General features: G+C 38.7%; 1 protein-coding gene across 4 annotated transcripts in view; it reads left to right on the top strand.

Annotated features, from left to right (window-relative positions):
- The window catches only part of LOC145237097 (centrosomal protein of 135 kDa-like), a 32,599-nt gene extending 20,448 nt beyond the window's left edge, over positions 1 to 12,151 (top strand). For all 4 annotated transcript variants that reach the window (XM_080099838.1, XM_080099836.1, XM_080099839.1 and 1 more), the window contains 9 exons: positions 297 to 402; positions 3,119 to 3,328; positions 4,762 to 4,901; positions 5,833 to 5,983; positions 7,040 to 7,234; positions 8,027 to 8,227; positions 8,875 to 9,077; positions 10,118 to 10,222; positions 11,351 to 12,151. In XM_080099838.1, coding sequence (XP_079955964.1) covers positions 297 to 402; positions 3,119 to 3,328; positions 4,762 to 4,901; positions 5,833 to 5,983; positions 7,040 to 7,234; positions 8,027 to 8,227; positions 8,875 to 9,077; positions 10,118 to 10,222; positions 11,351 to 11,489 — 1,450 coding nt within the window. In that variant the 3' untranslated portion in view covers positions 11,490 to 12,151. The remainder of the gene's footprint in view (positions 1 to 296; positions 403 to 3,118; positions 3,329 to 4,761; positions 4,902 to 5,832; positions 5,984 to 7,039; positions 7,235 to 8,026; positions 8,228 to 8,874; positions 9,078 to 10,117; positions 10,223 to 11,350) is intronic.
- The last annotated feature ends 440 nt before the right edge of the window (positions 12,152 to 12,591 follow it).

Genomic DNA, 12,591 nt, shown 5'->3' with positions numbered 1-12,591 from the left:
AGAAACATAGGAAATTACAGACACTGGAATAAATCTGGAAGATTAAATAAGAATATAACGACAAGAGAATTCGGCTGATTTTGACTACTTGTAAAATGAAATTTAAAAGTTTATAAACTGTTGTGTTTAAAAAGGTATGAGCCTGAACCGTCATTGAGTTTTTTAATTCAGGAAGGCTTTTTGAAATGTACAAACCGTTCATGGAAGTGTTGTAAAAAAGTTTGAAAAACACTGGTTTAAAACCTATCTTTGCCTCAAGTGAATTGTTATTGTCATGAAATTACTATTGTTCACAGGATGGTGAAATCACAGGTGGATGTTTCACTGGACAATACGCAACGTAACTTGTCAAGAAAATCTACTGATTTGGCGCTTGCTGAAGACAGAATAAGGCAACTGGAGGTTAGTTTGTTCAGCAATAGGTGAAATACTGACCAGTAGGGATGTTCCAAAACTGCAAATGTTCTGTTTGGTCGAGCACGCTCGGTGCATTCTGACGTCACAAAAATCCCCTTTCTACGTTTTAGCTCTACAAGGTCTCTTACGTCACCAGCGGTGTATTAAGCTGTACATGCCCATGAAGTACGCGTTTTTTCCACCATCTAATACATTTGAAAAATTATTTGTTTTTGGTCATAGAAACCATTTCGAACACTAGTTTCATATGTTAGCAGGATATGAATATGCAAATTTAACGCTCGGGTCAGTTTGTGCAACTGCTCGGCCGAGCACCGAGCATTGAAAACAACGATGCTCGGTACCGAGTACTCGGGTTCTGGCTCGGCCCCATCCCTACTGACCAGTTAGCCCAGTGTTTATAAGTTGTGTGTAATAAATATGTGTATGTGTAAAGTACTGCTTCAAAACCTAGGGGTAACTACTCCCAAACAGTAATTTTACATTGTTAGTGGGTACATTATTATTATGGGTCCCCTTCCCTGAAGGGGACACATCTTGATTTCACTCTGTTTTTTTCTTTTTTTTTTTCTTTTTTTTTTTCTGTTTTTTTCTTTTTTCCGCCGAAGTTTGTCCATGCACTTTTGGCATAAAATCTTTGGTGGATTTGGATGAAACTTTCACAGATGGTAGATATGGTTATGTAGATGTGCCATCTGCTTCGTTTGAGTTAATAACCCCAGTATTTACCCCGCTAGCCCCCAAAACGTAAAACGTTTTCGCATGTTGCTGCGCACCACAAACGAAAAAATTCTGTGGAGTAACAGTATAGTAAAGGTACCAGAGAATATGCTGCTTGTGTTTGTGCATTACTTGGAGGGCGTTTTTGCACATGCCAGTCAGAGGGGGTGATAACAGCCTAATGACGTCAGATGTGTTAACAAATGTTGCTAAAAACACCTCTAGTGGCCAGAAATTTAAACATTGGCCGATTTGGATAAAAATTTACACGACTTTTGATTGGGTCATTGTAATTTCATATTTTTTACTTTTGGGTGTAAAACCTCATTAGTTGCCCCACTAACCCCCTAAAATGGGTGAGGTTTTTAAATGGTGTCGGAATTAGATGAAATTTTGACAGCTTGTAGAACTTGTCATGTATAGGTGTCAATTGTTGTGTTTTACCCTGCAGCCCCAATATTTACCCCTCTAGCCCCCTAAAATTGGTGAATATTTTGAACAATGTCCGAATTGGATAAAATTTCAACAGTTTGTATAGTGTGCCGTTTATAGTTGTCTATTGTTTTGTTCAAACCTTTGATCCCAACATTTACCCCACTAGCCCCCAAAATGGGTCAATTTTTTAAACAATGTCTGAATTGAATAAAATTTAGACAGCTTCTGGAGTGTGCCACTTATAGGTGTTGATTGTTGTTTTACCCTGTAGCACTATCATTTACCCCACTACCCCCTACAATCAGCTGCAATTCACAATTAAAAGGAGCTGATTGTTGTGTTTAGCCTTTTTTCTCAGCAGAGAAAAACCTTGTATGAATGGAATGCATATTCATAACTATGAGAAAGTTTGTTTTTGTCAGATAAAACACAGTGACTGGTACCGAGCGTAAATAAATATGCTATTTGGAATGATATTTGAATAATTTGTAGTCCATACAGCATATTTATTTATGTTCATTACCAGTCACTGTATTTAACCTTACAACAACAAACTTTCTCAAAGTTATCTCTTGAAATGCATTATTTACAACTTTGCATGTGTGGGGACCCATGAGTTTCTGCCTGCAGAAACAACCAATGTTATAAAGACAGCAGATAATATGGGACCCATTATAAAATAAGTGTAGGAAATATAGTAATGTTTTAAAGTAGGTTATAATGTATATGCAATGGCAATATGTGCTAAGCCACCCTTCTAGTTTTTTAATACTATGACTTATAATTATGGGTAATTTTAACTTTATTAAGAGGGTTAAATCAAATCCATCCGGATGTTTTTATGAGTAACGATAATAAAAATGTTAAGAACCACGAACCTAAAACGTTAATGTTCGTTTAAACATTGTTGTGTCATAAAATTACCAAAAAACTAAAACGACCAACTATGACGCCACGGAACTAAAAGATGGCCGAGTATTACCTCTTGAAAAACGTCAAATCACCCCTTTGGTGGTAATTATCTAAAGGTTAAGAAACACTGTGCTAAATCATCACGAGTGTAGCAGAATTCTTAACTGAAGCAAACATTCGACTGGCACCACCCCAATTTTTTTTTAAAATCATACAATACCCCAATATTCAGTAGGCCTGACGTACTAAAATTTCTATATGAGTGTTCCGTGATCGCTGGTCTGCATGAACGCTTCAGGGATGATCCCAGTTATGAATTTATGTTCATCTCAGAATTGCAAACCGGTCCGTTTGGGCCCGAAAGTTTGATTGACAGGCCTATACATTAAAGCTACAGGAAAGATCAAGACAACAAACACTATATACAATTGGTTTGAACAAGGCGTTTTAGGGTTGTTTGACATTAGGTCAGCTCCAGCAACTGACTACTTAGCTATGTAAATTCATTCAAAAAAATGCTGACACACAGTGTAAAGACAGGCCCGAATTAAACCCGTCTTTTTAAGAAACCTATGCCCGAACCCGGCCCGACTTACAACTCTGGTTCATCTTAACTGATCATTGCGTGTTACAGAACCGAGTGAGCGAACTCCTAGATGTCTCATCAAAACAAACAGAGGACGCTGCTACATTGCGAGCTACCACAACAGCACTGGACAGAGAGAAGGATGCACTGCAAGCTGCACTGGATGAGCGCACAGAACGGGCTGCGGCTCTTGAAGAGCAATTGAGCCGGAGAGAGCGCGATTTGTCTGACATGCGAATTTCTCTTGCTGATTTGGAGGTATGATGTGTATAGTGTACACCAGAGCGACAAAAAATGCCCTTCACTTCGGGTGGTGAAAAGTATGTTTAAACAAAACATGTTTGTTTTCTGGTTCGCATAACTGTTTGTTTTTCACGTTACAGTAAATGGATCGCGATGTTTGTTTCTTACGTATTTTGCCCAATGTATATCGTAAAAATGTCCTCGTCTACAATACCACGCCGAATGCACAATAGACTTCATGCACTATGGGATACACCGTTCAGCTATATTCTGTAGTCACCTATACTTCGAACGAAAAATAGGCCCAGCTTACATATTTTGGAGAAATTGAACAGTACGTGGCACTGGTTTGTTGTGCAATGCTGACAAAAGCGTCCTTCTACAGCAAAACATAAGTGGTCCAAGACTCTTGAAGGATCTTAAAAAGTAAATGTTTGGGCTCGTGTAAATGTCAATATTGGTATCATTTGGCAAGATAGGATTAAAACATTGTTTTAGGCGGACGCAGATGTATTAATATTTCAGGGTACAAGAATATATAGTTATTGATTTATCCGCGTTTTCTCTCTCCAGAGTCTTACAATCAAATAACATACTTGTTTCAAATGTCATGTCAGGTCAGAACATAATAACATGACTGGAAAATGTTAACATAACGAGCCATAACTAGACGAACTACTGTCTACTCCAACATACAGCAGCGCATAAATGCCATGGAATAGTGTGGATCATAGGCATATGCTCACAACGAGCCTTAATGAAATGTATATCATCTTCCTAAGAAAACGATTTAAAATATTATGCCGAAGGATTTTATGTTTAACATTGCAAAATATATAGGCAATCGGCCTAAAATACCATTTTCTAAGTCATTTTAAATGTTAATGTTTTTATAGTTAATAGGGATGTGCCAAAACTGCAAATGTTCTGTTTGGTCGAGCACGCTCGGGTGCATTGTTACCTCACAAAAATTTCCCTTTTTACGTTTTATCCCTACAAGGTCTCTTACGTCACCAACGGTGTATTAAGCTGCACATGTCCATAAAGTACGCGTTATTCCACCTAATAACGCATTTCAAAAAACAGTCAATTTTGTTCTTGGATACCCTTTCTAACACTAGTTTCGTATGTTAGCAGGGCATGAATGTGCAAATTTAATGTTCGGGTCAGTTTATGCAACTGCTCGGCCGAGCACCAAACATCAAAAACAGTGATGCTCGGTACCGAGTACTCGGGCTCTGGCTCGGTTATCCGTACTCACAACGGTTTACAAGTTTCCTTATTCGTTCTATATAATAGCTTTTTAGTCACACCAGGAGTAGTTTTTAGGTGGGCCTTAATACCTACAGGTGCCTTACAATACGACCCCAAAACAAAATTTTAATTTATTAGCTTCAAAAAATTTTGACCCTGTTTGCCTTTTCACTCAAGAATTGAATTTTGCACAGGCGAAGTTGGATCGGGCTGGGGATGATTTGGCAAGTTCGGAGCGGGAAGTCCGCAGTTTGCGACGCCAACTTGACTCGACACAGAACGATTTGTCTGAGGTGACGCGAGCCAAGGACGCAGCAACACGTGAAAACCGAAGGTAGGGGGGTTATTCCTTGTTCCACTAGATTGGTTTGACGATCGACTTAAATTAAAGTCTTCTTCAGAGCAGGGTTGCAAATCGAGTCGGGCTCGATTCGGGTTTGAGTATGAATACAACGGGATTAAATTAATTGAGACCGACTGTACACACGGCCGTATTTGTGCCGAATTTCAACCACTTTTTGAGTAATTCGGGTTTGTTTAAAATAAAGGTTCCGGTTTGCACGGGGTTACTTTCGGGGTAAGACCGGTAACAACACTGAATCAGATGTAGGTAAAAAATAGGGATGTGCCAAAACTGCAAATGTTCTGTTTGGTCGAGCACCGAGCATTTCACTTTAATGCTCGGCCAAGCCCGCTCGGTGCATTATGACGTCACATTCGTTTTTGTTCATAGACACCGTTTAAAACACTAGTTACATATGTTAGCAGGGCATGAATATGCAAATTTAAAGCTCGGTCAGTTTGTGCAACTGCTTGGCCGAGCGCCGAGCATTAAAAACAGCGATGCTCGGTACCGAGTACTCGGGTTCTGGCTCGGCTCGGCCCATCCCTAGTAAAAAAGCTCAAAGTAAACACAATTTTTGCACATCCTGGAACACGATTCATGTTCAAACAGTCTGAATCGCTGTCTAAAACTCAAACAGGCCATTGTCAACACAAATCTTTTTACATACCCAACTTTGAAACGCTCAATTACTTACATCATTAAGATGAAACGCGTTAAAAAATCCACATTTACATTTTTTCGTCTGTCACTATTGTGTTTTTAGTACAAAATCCCCTTGATTTTTCTAGCCTATGCCTTGCCATATGTGAATGCTTGGGAGACCAGCTGATTCGGTATAATGCCTTTAATAGGCCTGGCGTACTGTGAAAAAAATCCCCTTGTATTGAAATGGTTGTAAATGCCAATTTTATACTCAAAGGATACAGGATGATCTTTCAACTTTGACCCGCGAGAATCAGGATCTAAACATTGAGTTGGACGACGCCATGAGAGATAAGGACGATCTTAAAACACAAACTCAGGACCAGCTTGCTCGAATATCTGCTATGGATGGTGCGATCGCATCCAAGGTGAATACCAAGTTTCCTATTTTATGTGTCAAGTTCCCTATTTTGTCCCGACCTTAAGGCTTGGGGCGTCAAAAACTATATATTTTGTTGGCGTATACTTTTTATAAGCTTAGCTAAAAATTTATTGTAGTCCTAAAAAAATTATATGAATACAATTTAGAAAAAAATATTGTAAAGTAATAATTTGCCTTTTTAATGTGACAAATTAGGAAGGTTACCTCTAGTTATAAGTGGAATAGAATGAAAGTTGGGTATTATTATGCAAACATAGCTTCACTGAGCAAAACCGGATTTTTTGCGGTTAGTTCCGAAATCTTTCGACGTGTCAGTTTGGTGCGGTGCAGTGCTTAAACACACAGCGGTGACATGTTTCAAATGTCAAGCAAATGATATCACTTGTAATCCATGACCCTTAAACTTTTTGAGTGGTTTTCGTTTTTCACAAGGTACAACCATTTTTAGGTTGTATTTCGGCCATCAAAACGTTTACATTTTTTTCGAGAAACTTTTTATACGCCAGGCCTATTAAAGGCGTTATTCTGATTCTGCCGGTCACCAAGCAATAATATCGACGCTTCAGGGCTGATCCCAACTATTCATCTATGACTTAATTTTGAGAAACTGACTATAATTTAGGTTCTACAGGTGCGAAAAATTCAAAAATAACAAAACAAAAAACAAACAAATTAATCCAACTGATAATAGAAAATCGTTTTTCAGGTAAGAGTACTAGTCAATGAATATATAACGGATACATATAATCGGCTAAATAGCATCTTCACTTCTCATAAAACATCAATCAAAATAAACATCAAAATCTATATTCCATACCTGTTCAGTGAATGATGCTGTAACTTGATAAAATATTTAATTTTTCCAGTTATTAAAACAAAACAGTGATCGTCAGTGACTATGCTGCCTGTTTGGAGTGTTTTCTGTAACTTTTCAGTTTAAACACTCTCATATTAGTCCCAAGTACTAAATGATAACTTCGCTATCGCGACCCATTTCGTTCTTATCTGTCGTTTCATCATAACATCCACCTTAACTTTACAGGACCGTGAACTACAGGATGTATTAGATCAATACAGACGAGTTTCATCAGACAGGGATTCTGCCGAAAGCAAATACAGGGTGACAAACGAAGAATCGCAAACTTTGAGAGCCGAGCTTGCTGCGTCTGATGGTGAAAGGAAACGACTTGCGGATAAGATTGCAGTCTTGGAACGTGAAATATCAGACCATCTACGGGTACGTTGCTATGGAAACCTTATTAGGCCTATATTTGTTTGATTTTGTAACTACCTTAGTGCAGTATTGAATGTAACAGAGTTTTAAATTGGGCCTGGTTATGACTTTAGGTTAACAGACTTGATGCTGGCGTGATTACGCACTCGGCATCATTTGTGCTGCAATTTTACTAATTTTCGGGCTAATTTGGGTTTAATATTTAAAAACTCCTGTTGGGCCACAATTTTCGACCCACATACAACTCTGGTGCAAAAAAACGTATATGGTCCCAGGTGCCTAAATCACAGAAGCTTGCAAACCGTCCTTTTCCATCAGGTTTAAGAGCTCTTCTGGCAATTGTATTTTTATACCGACGTTTCGACGTCCTATACAGGCCGCCTTCATCAAGGTATAACACTGACTATGCGTAGTACAGTGCACGATAAACAAAGGAAAAAATAAACGCAACACGTCACAACGCAACGAAAACCATGCGCGAAAACGATATTTATATATAAGGTACTGAAACACCTAGTTATTCACCATGTCTAAAGTTTTTATGCAATTAACCGGATTATGTAATCACCGTTTCTTTATGGGTTTGGTTGGGTTTTACTAACCCTATGCAATCAAACTGATTATGCGATTAACCGGATACGTTCGTGAAATTGGTGACACGGAAATTGGTTATTTAGTAAAACACACATTTCAGAAATCTGGACAACTTGATGTGATTTTCTTCAGTCGAAATAAATTTTGTGCAAATTTGACTAATCCATCGAAATTATCTTAATATCCCGTGCATCTTTGCAGGCTCAACAGTCTTACGAAACTCAAATCTCTAGCCTTACATCGACAATGGCGAACCTCGAAACCGACTTGGAACGTTTGAGGAGCGATCGCTTTGCGCTTCAGGGAGACCTGGGGTCGGTTCGTGAACTCAACGCTAAACTCGATTCGGGCAAAGAACAGGTTGCTAGGCAACTCGCAGCCAAGAATGTGGAATTCGAACAGGTAAATGACGTCAATCTGCATACCTGGGCGCATTTAATTAGTGCATTCTTCGAAATAGATTTTTTTTTAAATTTTGTCAAATAACACAGCCTTTATTTTTCCTGTTTTTAGCCAGGGGTACGTTTACCCCTTAGGCCTTACGGGCACACACCGCTAAAGCAGGGGTATGGGACAGGGTGTCAAAATAAAGGCTGGTTTGAGCCTAAAGTTTCAGTATGATTCAGTATGTATATTTATCGAATAACATATATAAGACCGCCTTGACTACGCAATACGGCTGTCAAGTTTAATTTGGAATTTTATTTCACTACAATGCGATCCAGTTATTGCAGAAAAGGGAAAGGAATAAAAAGAAAACCTCAGGGAGGTTTAGGAACGCAAAAAGGAGCATTGCACGGCCAAAAACCATGTAGCGAAGTTTCTTGGTACTCTAGCATTGGTTTTTAAACTTTTTTTAAATGTTTTGTTATTACTCGCGACCCTTTGTTCTGCATTATTACTATTTTAGTTGTAATTTTGTGTGTTTTTCTACGAAACATTTCCATTTAAAACTGATGACAAAATTTTCAGGCGACCCATAGTTTGGGGAACACTGCTCTACGACAGTTAAGTGCCAATACTTACAACTTTTCTTGTTATTTTTTCAGATTCAATCCCGTTATGAGGACCTGAGTCGCGAACTAGAGATAGTCCATAAACATCTTGAAAGCGAAAGAGTTGGAAACAAGAATTTAGAGGACTTGGTAGCGGGAGCAAGAGAGAAAGAATTTCAAGCCCAACTCGACGCACAGGAACAGAAATCAGAAGGCCAACTTCTCCGTGATAAACTGGCGTTGAATGAAAGCAAATTGTAAGCAAAGCTGTATTTTCTGTTTATAATGTCGGAAATTTTGAAATATGTTTGTGAAAAGAGATTTTTGATATTCAGGACGTTTTCGAAATCATGCGCAGAAATTTTCAAAATATTAAACCTTGGTTAATCCGGACACGTTTGGATAAAAAAAATATTTCGGATTAGACGCAGATTCGGATTAACCGATGCCGATTATAGGTCAAGCCTTATCCTATATAAAATAATTTGTGCTACAAGTTTGTCCGAATTGTACGCAGATCCGCTATAAACGAATCCGGTTTAACCGAGGTATACTCTATATTTTGTTAGTACAAAGCGCAAACCCATATACTGAAGTGAAGAGTTTTGTTGGAAAAACATTTTGATTATAATTCTAAAAGCGTGCTATTGATCACGGTAATTGTAGGTTGGATATGTTAGGCTGCGTGCTTAAAACTTGATGTGTTCAAAATTGACCTTCCAAAAGCAGACAGAGTGGGTACTGCGTTTTTTGAAAATTCATGTTGCTAGTTATCTACTAAATCCAACCCTTTCCGTTACCCGCTATGTCACACAAAGTCGATTTGGTCCGCATTGAAACTTAGACCACTTCATTGTGTAAGAATACTTGATGTTTGTTCATAATTAAACAAACAAACGGGCCGGGCTTCGGGCTCAAAGCCCGTTTACAACGAAGCCAACCCATTTAGTTAATTTACGAAGGGTATTTAAAGTCGTTTTTGTCTTCATTGCATTGAAACTTAGACCATCTTATTGTGTAAGAACATGTAATATTAGACGATATTTAAACAAACAAAGGGTCTGTGTTTGTGTGTCGGAGCACAACTTGCCAATTCTAAGAACTCCTTCAAACCGTGGTCTCGTAATTCAAGTCCTTTGCAACAGACCAGCATTGGCTTAGCCTGGAGGCGTGCAACGGCGTACGCTCACTCGGAATTTAATTTATGCGGTTTAAATCTAACGTGCCTGTTAATTTCCATACACTTGACTGTCATGGTTTCAGCGATGGTTTTGAATTGTTTTTCGTGACTTTGCAGGCAAAGCATGAGCCGTGAAGTGACTTCCTTGCGGGATCGAGCGTCTCAATTGGACGCCGAACTTGAAGTTGCTAAGCGACATTTGACAAACGAAAGATACGAAAGGTATTTTATCATGCGTATTGTCTTCGTTTCACTTTAGCTCCAGCAATGAACTATTTTCCGATGACTCTAAGCTAGTGTTTTCCAAAGTTTGGGTCGCGGCATAAAGTTGGATTGCCTAAAAATTCGTTCCCCCTGTTTTGTAACAAGGGCCTAACATTGCCTCGCAATTTTTTTATATCGAATGGCTTTAAACTGCTGCCTGACAAAAATTTTTACAACAAATTTCACGTTTTAGCGTCTGAACGTTTATTTTTTTTGTAACGTTACAAGTTGTCTTACTAAAAATGCATAACTGTTCCAAAATTTAAGCTAAATCGGAATGTTTTGTCAAAAGACCGAACAATTCTTCCGAAACTATAATCAAAATTTTCATGAAAACTAAGTTTTCGCGTGTCGCAGATAAAATGCTAATTTGGCTTATTCATAGGTCACGGAAACCACCAAATTAAAGTTTAAAAACAATTTGGTCGCGCAAACAAATGTTTTTATGCACTGCTCTATGCTATTTATGGCTTCAACATTTTTATCAAAGAGTCGGTTACATTTACCCATGTTCAGTCAAGTACCAAGCTTATAATAAAACTCCGTGCTCGCCGAAACTTGTTCGGGCGATAGTGATGTCACGTAAAAGTTTGTGACGTTGTCGTGAGAAAATGCATTCTTTCATTATGTATAAATGTTGATGCTTGGTACTGACATACGGTAAAATAACTCGCCCGTACACTTTAAACCAGCGGTTCCCAACCAGGGGGGAATTCCCCTTTAATTTGTGTCACAATATGAAATCTTTACTTTTATATTTTAAACGTATTCTTTGTATACAACATTTTTTAATAAAGTTTATGACATATAGTACAAAGAGGAATATTGGAGACTATAGGAGCTTATATAAACGAGAGTTTAATTTATGTTCTAAGAATTATATTAAAATGTTAATGTAAATTATATTTTAGCAAACTAAATATGTAGGGGGGGAAGTAGATTTGAATATCGACTAAATGGGACAAAAAATGTTGGGAACCACTGCTTTAGGCCAAACTGTTAATTAATGAATAAACTATTGCTACCAGGCATGTATTAACAAATATGTGGCTCTTCCTGCAATTTTTTATTTTTCCTCTCTTGCAGGGAGCGAGCTGTCCAGGAACTGCGTCGCCACGGGCTCCCATCGCCGGGTCTTTCCCGTCTCAGTCGACCCCACTCACCCACCTCGCGCCCCCGTTCAGGAAGCCCCAGTCGGGTGTCCTTCCTGGACGACGCCAGATAGATTTTACCCCAACTGAACGAAGCATCCTGTAGCGAAATTCGTTTACGTTAGCCCAAGTGCGTGTGACCGGCGTAACCCCAGTACATTACAGAGTTATCTATTTTTCCATGTTACTGTTGTAGTTCATGTGTTTTTTCGCGAAGCTCGCCGGAGCAAGAGTTACAGAGTTGTTCACCACTTTTTTTACTCCGCTGAGTTTGTTTTTGTAAATACAATTTTTATACCAAGGGATTTCCGACGCTCGGATCGCTAGTTGCCAAAACATGCAAGTTGTATTGTTCATGTATTCCATTTACTACTTATTAGTGCGTACGCGTGCATTGGCAGTACACAAAGTTCAACAAAGACACGTTTAATGAAAATGTCCAAAGCGGAGAAGTTTGCTTCAAGAGAGCTATTGACCCTTTATGGCCTGTGCCCCTTCCATAGAAGCCTGTATTCGTTGACTGTGCGATTTATACACAGCCTACTGTGGTTGTGTATTCGCTGGGCTGTAAATTCCCTTGGCGTTGTTCGCATATAAGAATAGAACCACCTCATGTACGCCCTGTTACAGTATAGAATATCTCCCATCAACAATGCGGCGTGTATTCGGTATCAATACGTTTGGTATTTATGTTTTTGATGTTGCGTTCGCATGCAAAATAAATCTACACAACATATTTTCTGTTTGGTTTTTTGTGCAAATTCACATTTTAAATGATTTAGGTTGTGCATTCAGAAACCACTTTTACAATTGGTTTAAATTTTTATCAATAAATTGGCAACGGTCAAAGTAAATGACCATGTGGTCAAATAATCCTGACGGCCGGGAGCTTAGAAAACCTCACTGGGCAAGAATAGATCGGTAAATAAGCATAACAATGTTGAATAAACAGCTGTATGGAGTGTGAATGAAGTTGCCTCAACACCAAGGATTGCCTAAAGTTTTGTGTAAGTATGTCGTGACAGTTACAGAAAAGCGCTACAGGATTAACACCATCATAGGCTATAATTGATACCTTTACTGTGTTGACCTGGGAAAGTACCAGTATCTTATTTATTGTCAGAACATTAGTGTGCCTCGCTATACAGGCCTATGGCTGCAGGCTTTCAATTATTA

This window comes from Phallusia mammillata, chromosome 7 (genome assembly GCF_965637545.1).
Source record: "Phallusia mammillata chromosome 7, kaPhaMamm4.hap1.1, whole genome shotgun sequence".
In the NCBI taxonomy this organism is placed as follows: domain Eukaryota; kingdom Metazoa; phylum Chordata; class Ascidiacea; order Phlebobranchia; family Ascidiidae; genus Phallusia; species Phallusia mammillata.
This window is presented reverse-complemented; position numbering and strand designations above follow the sequence as displayed.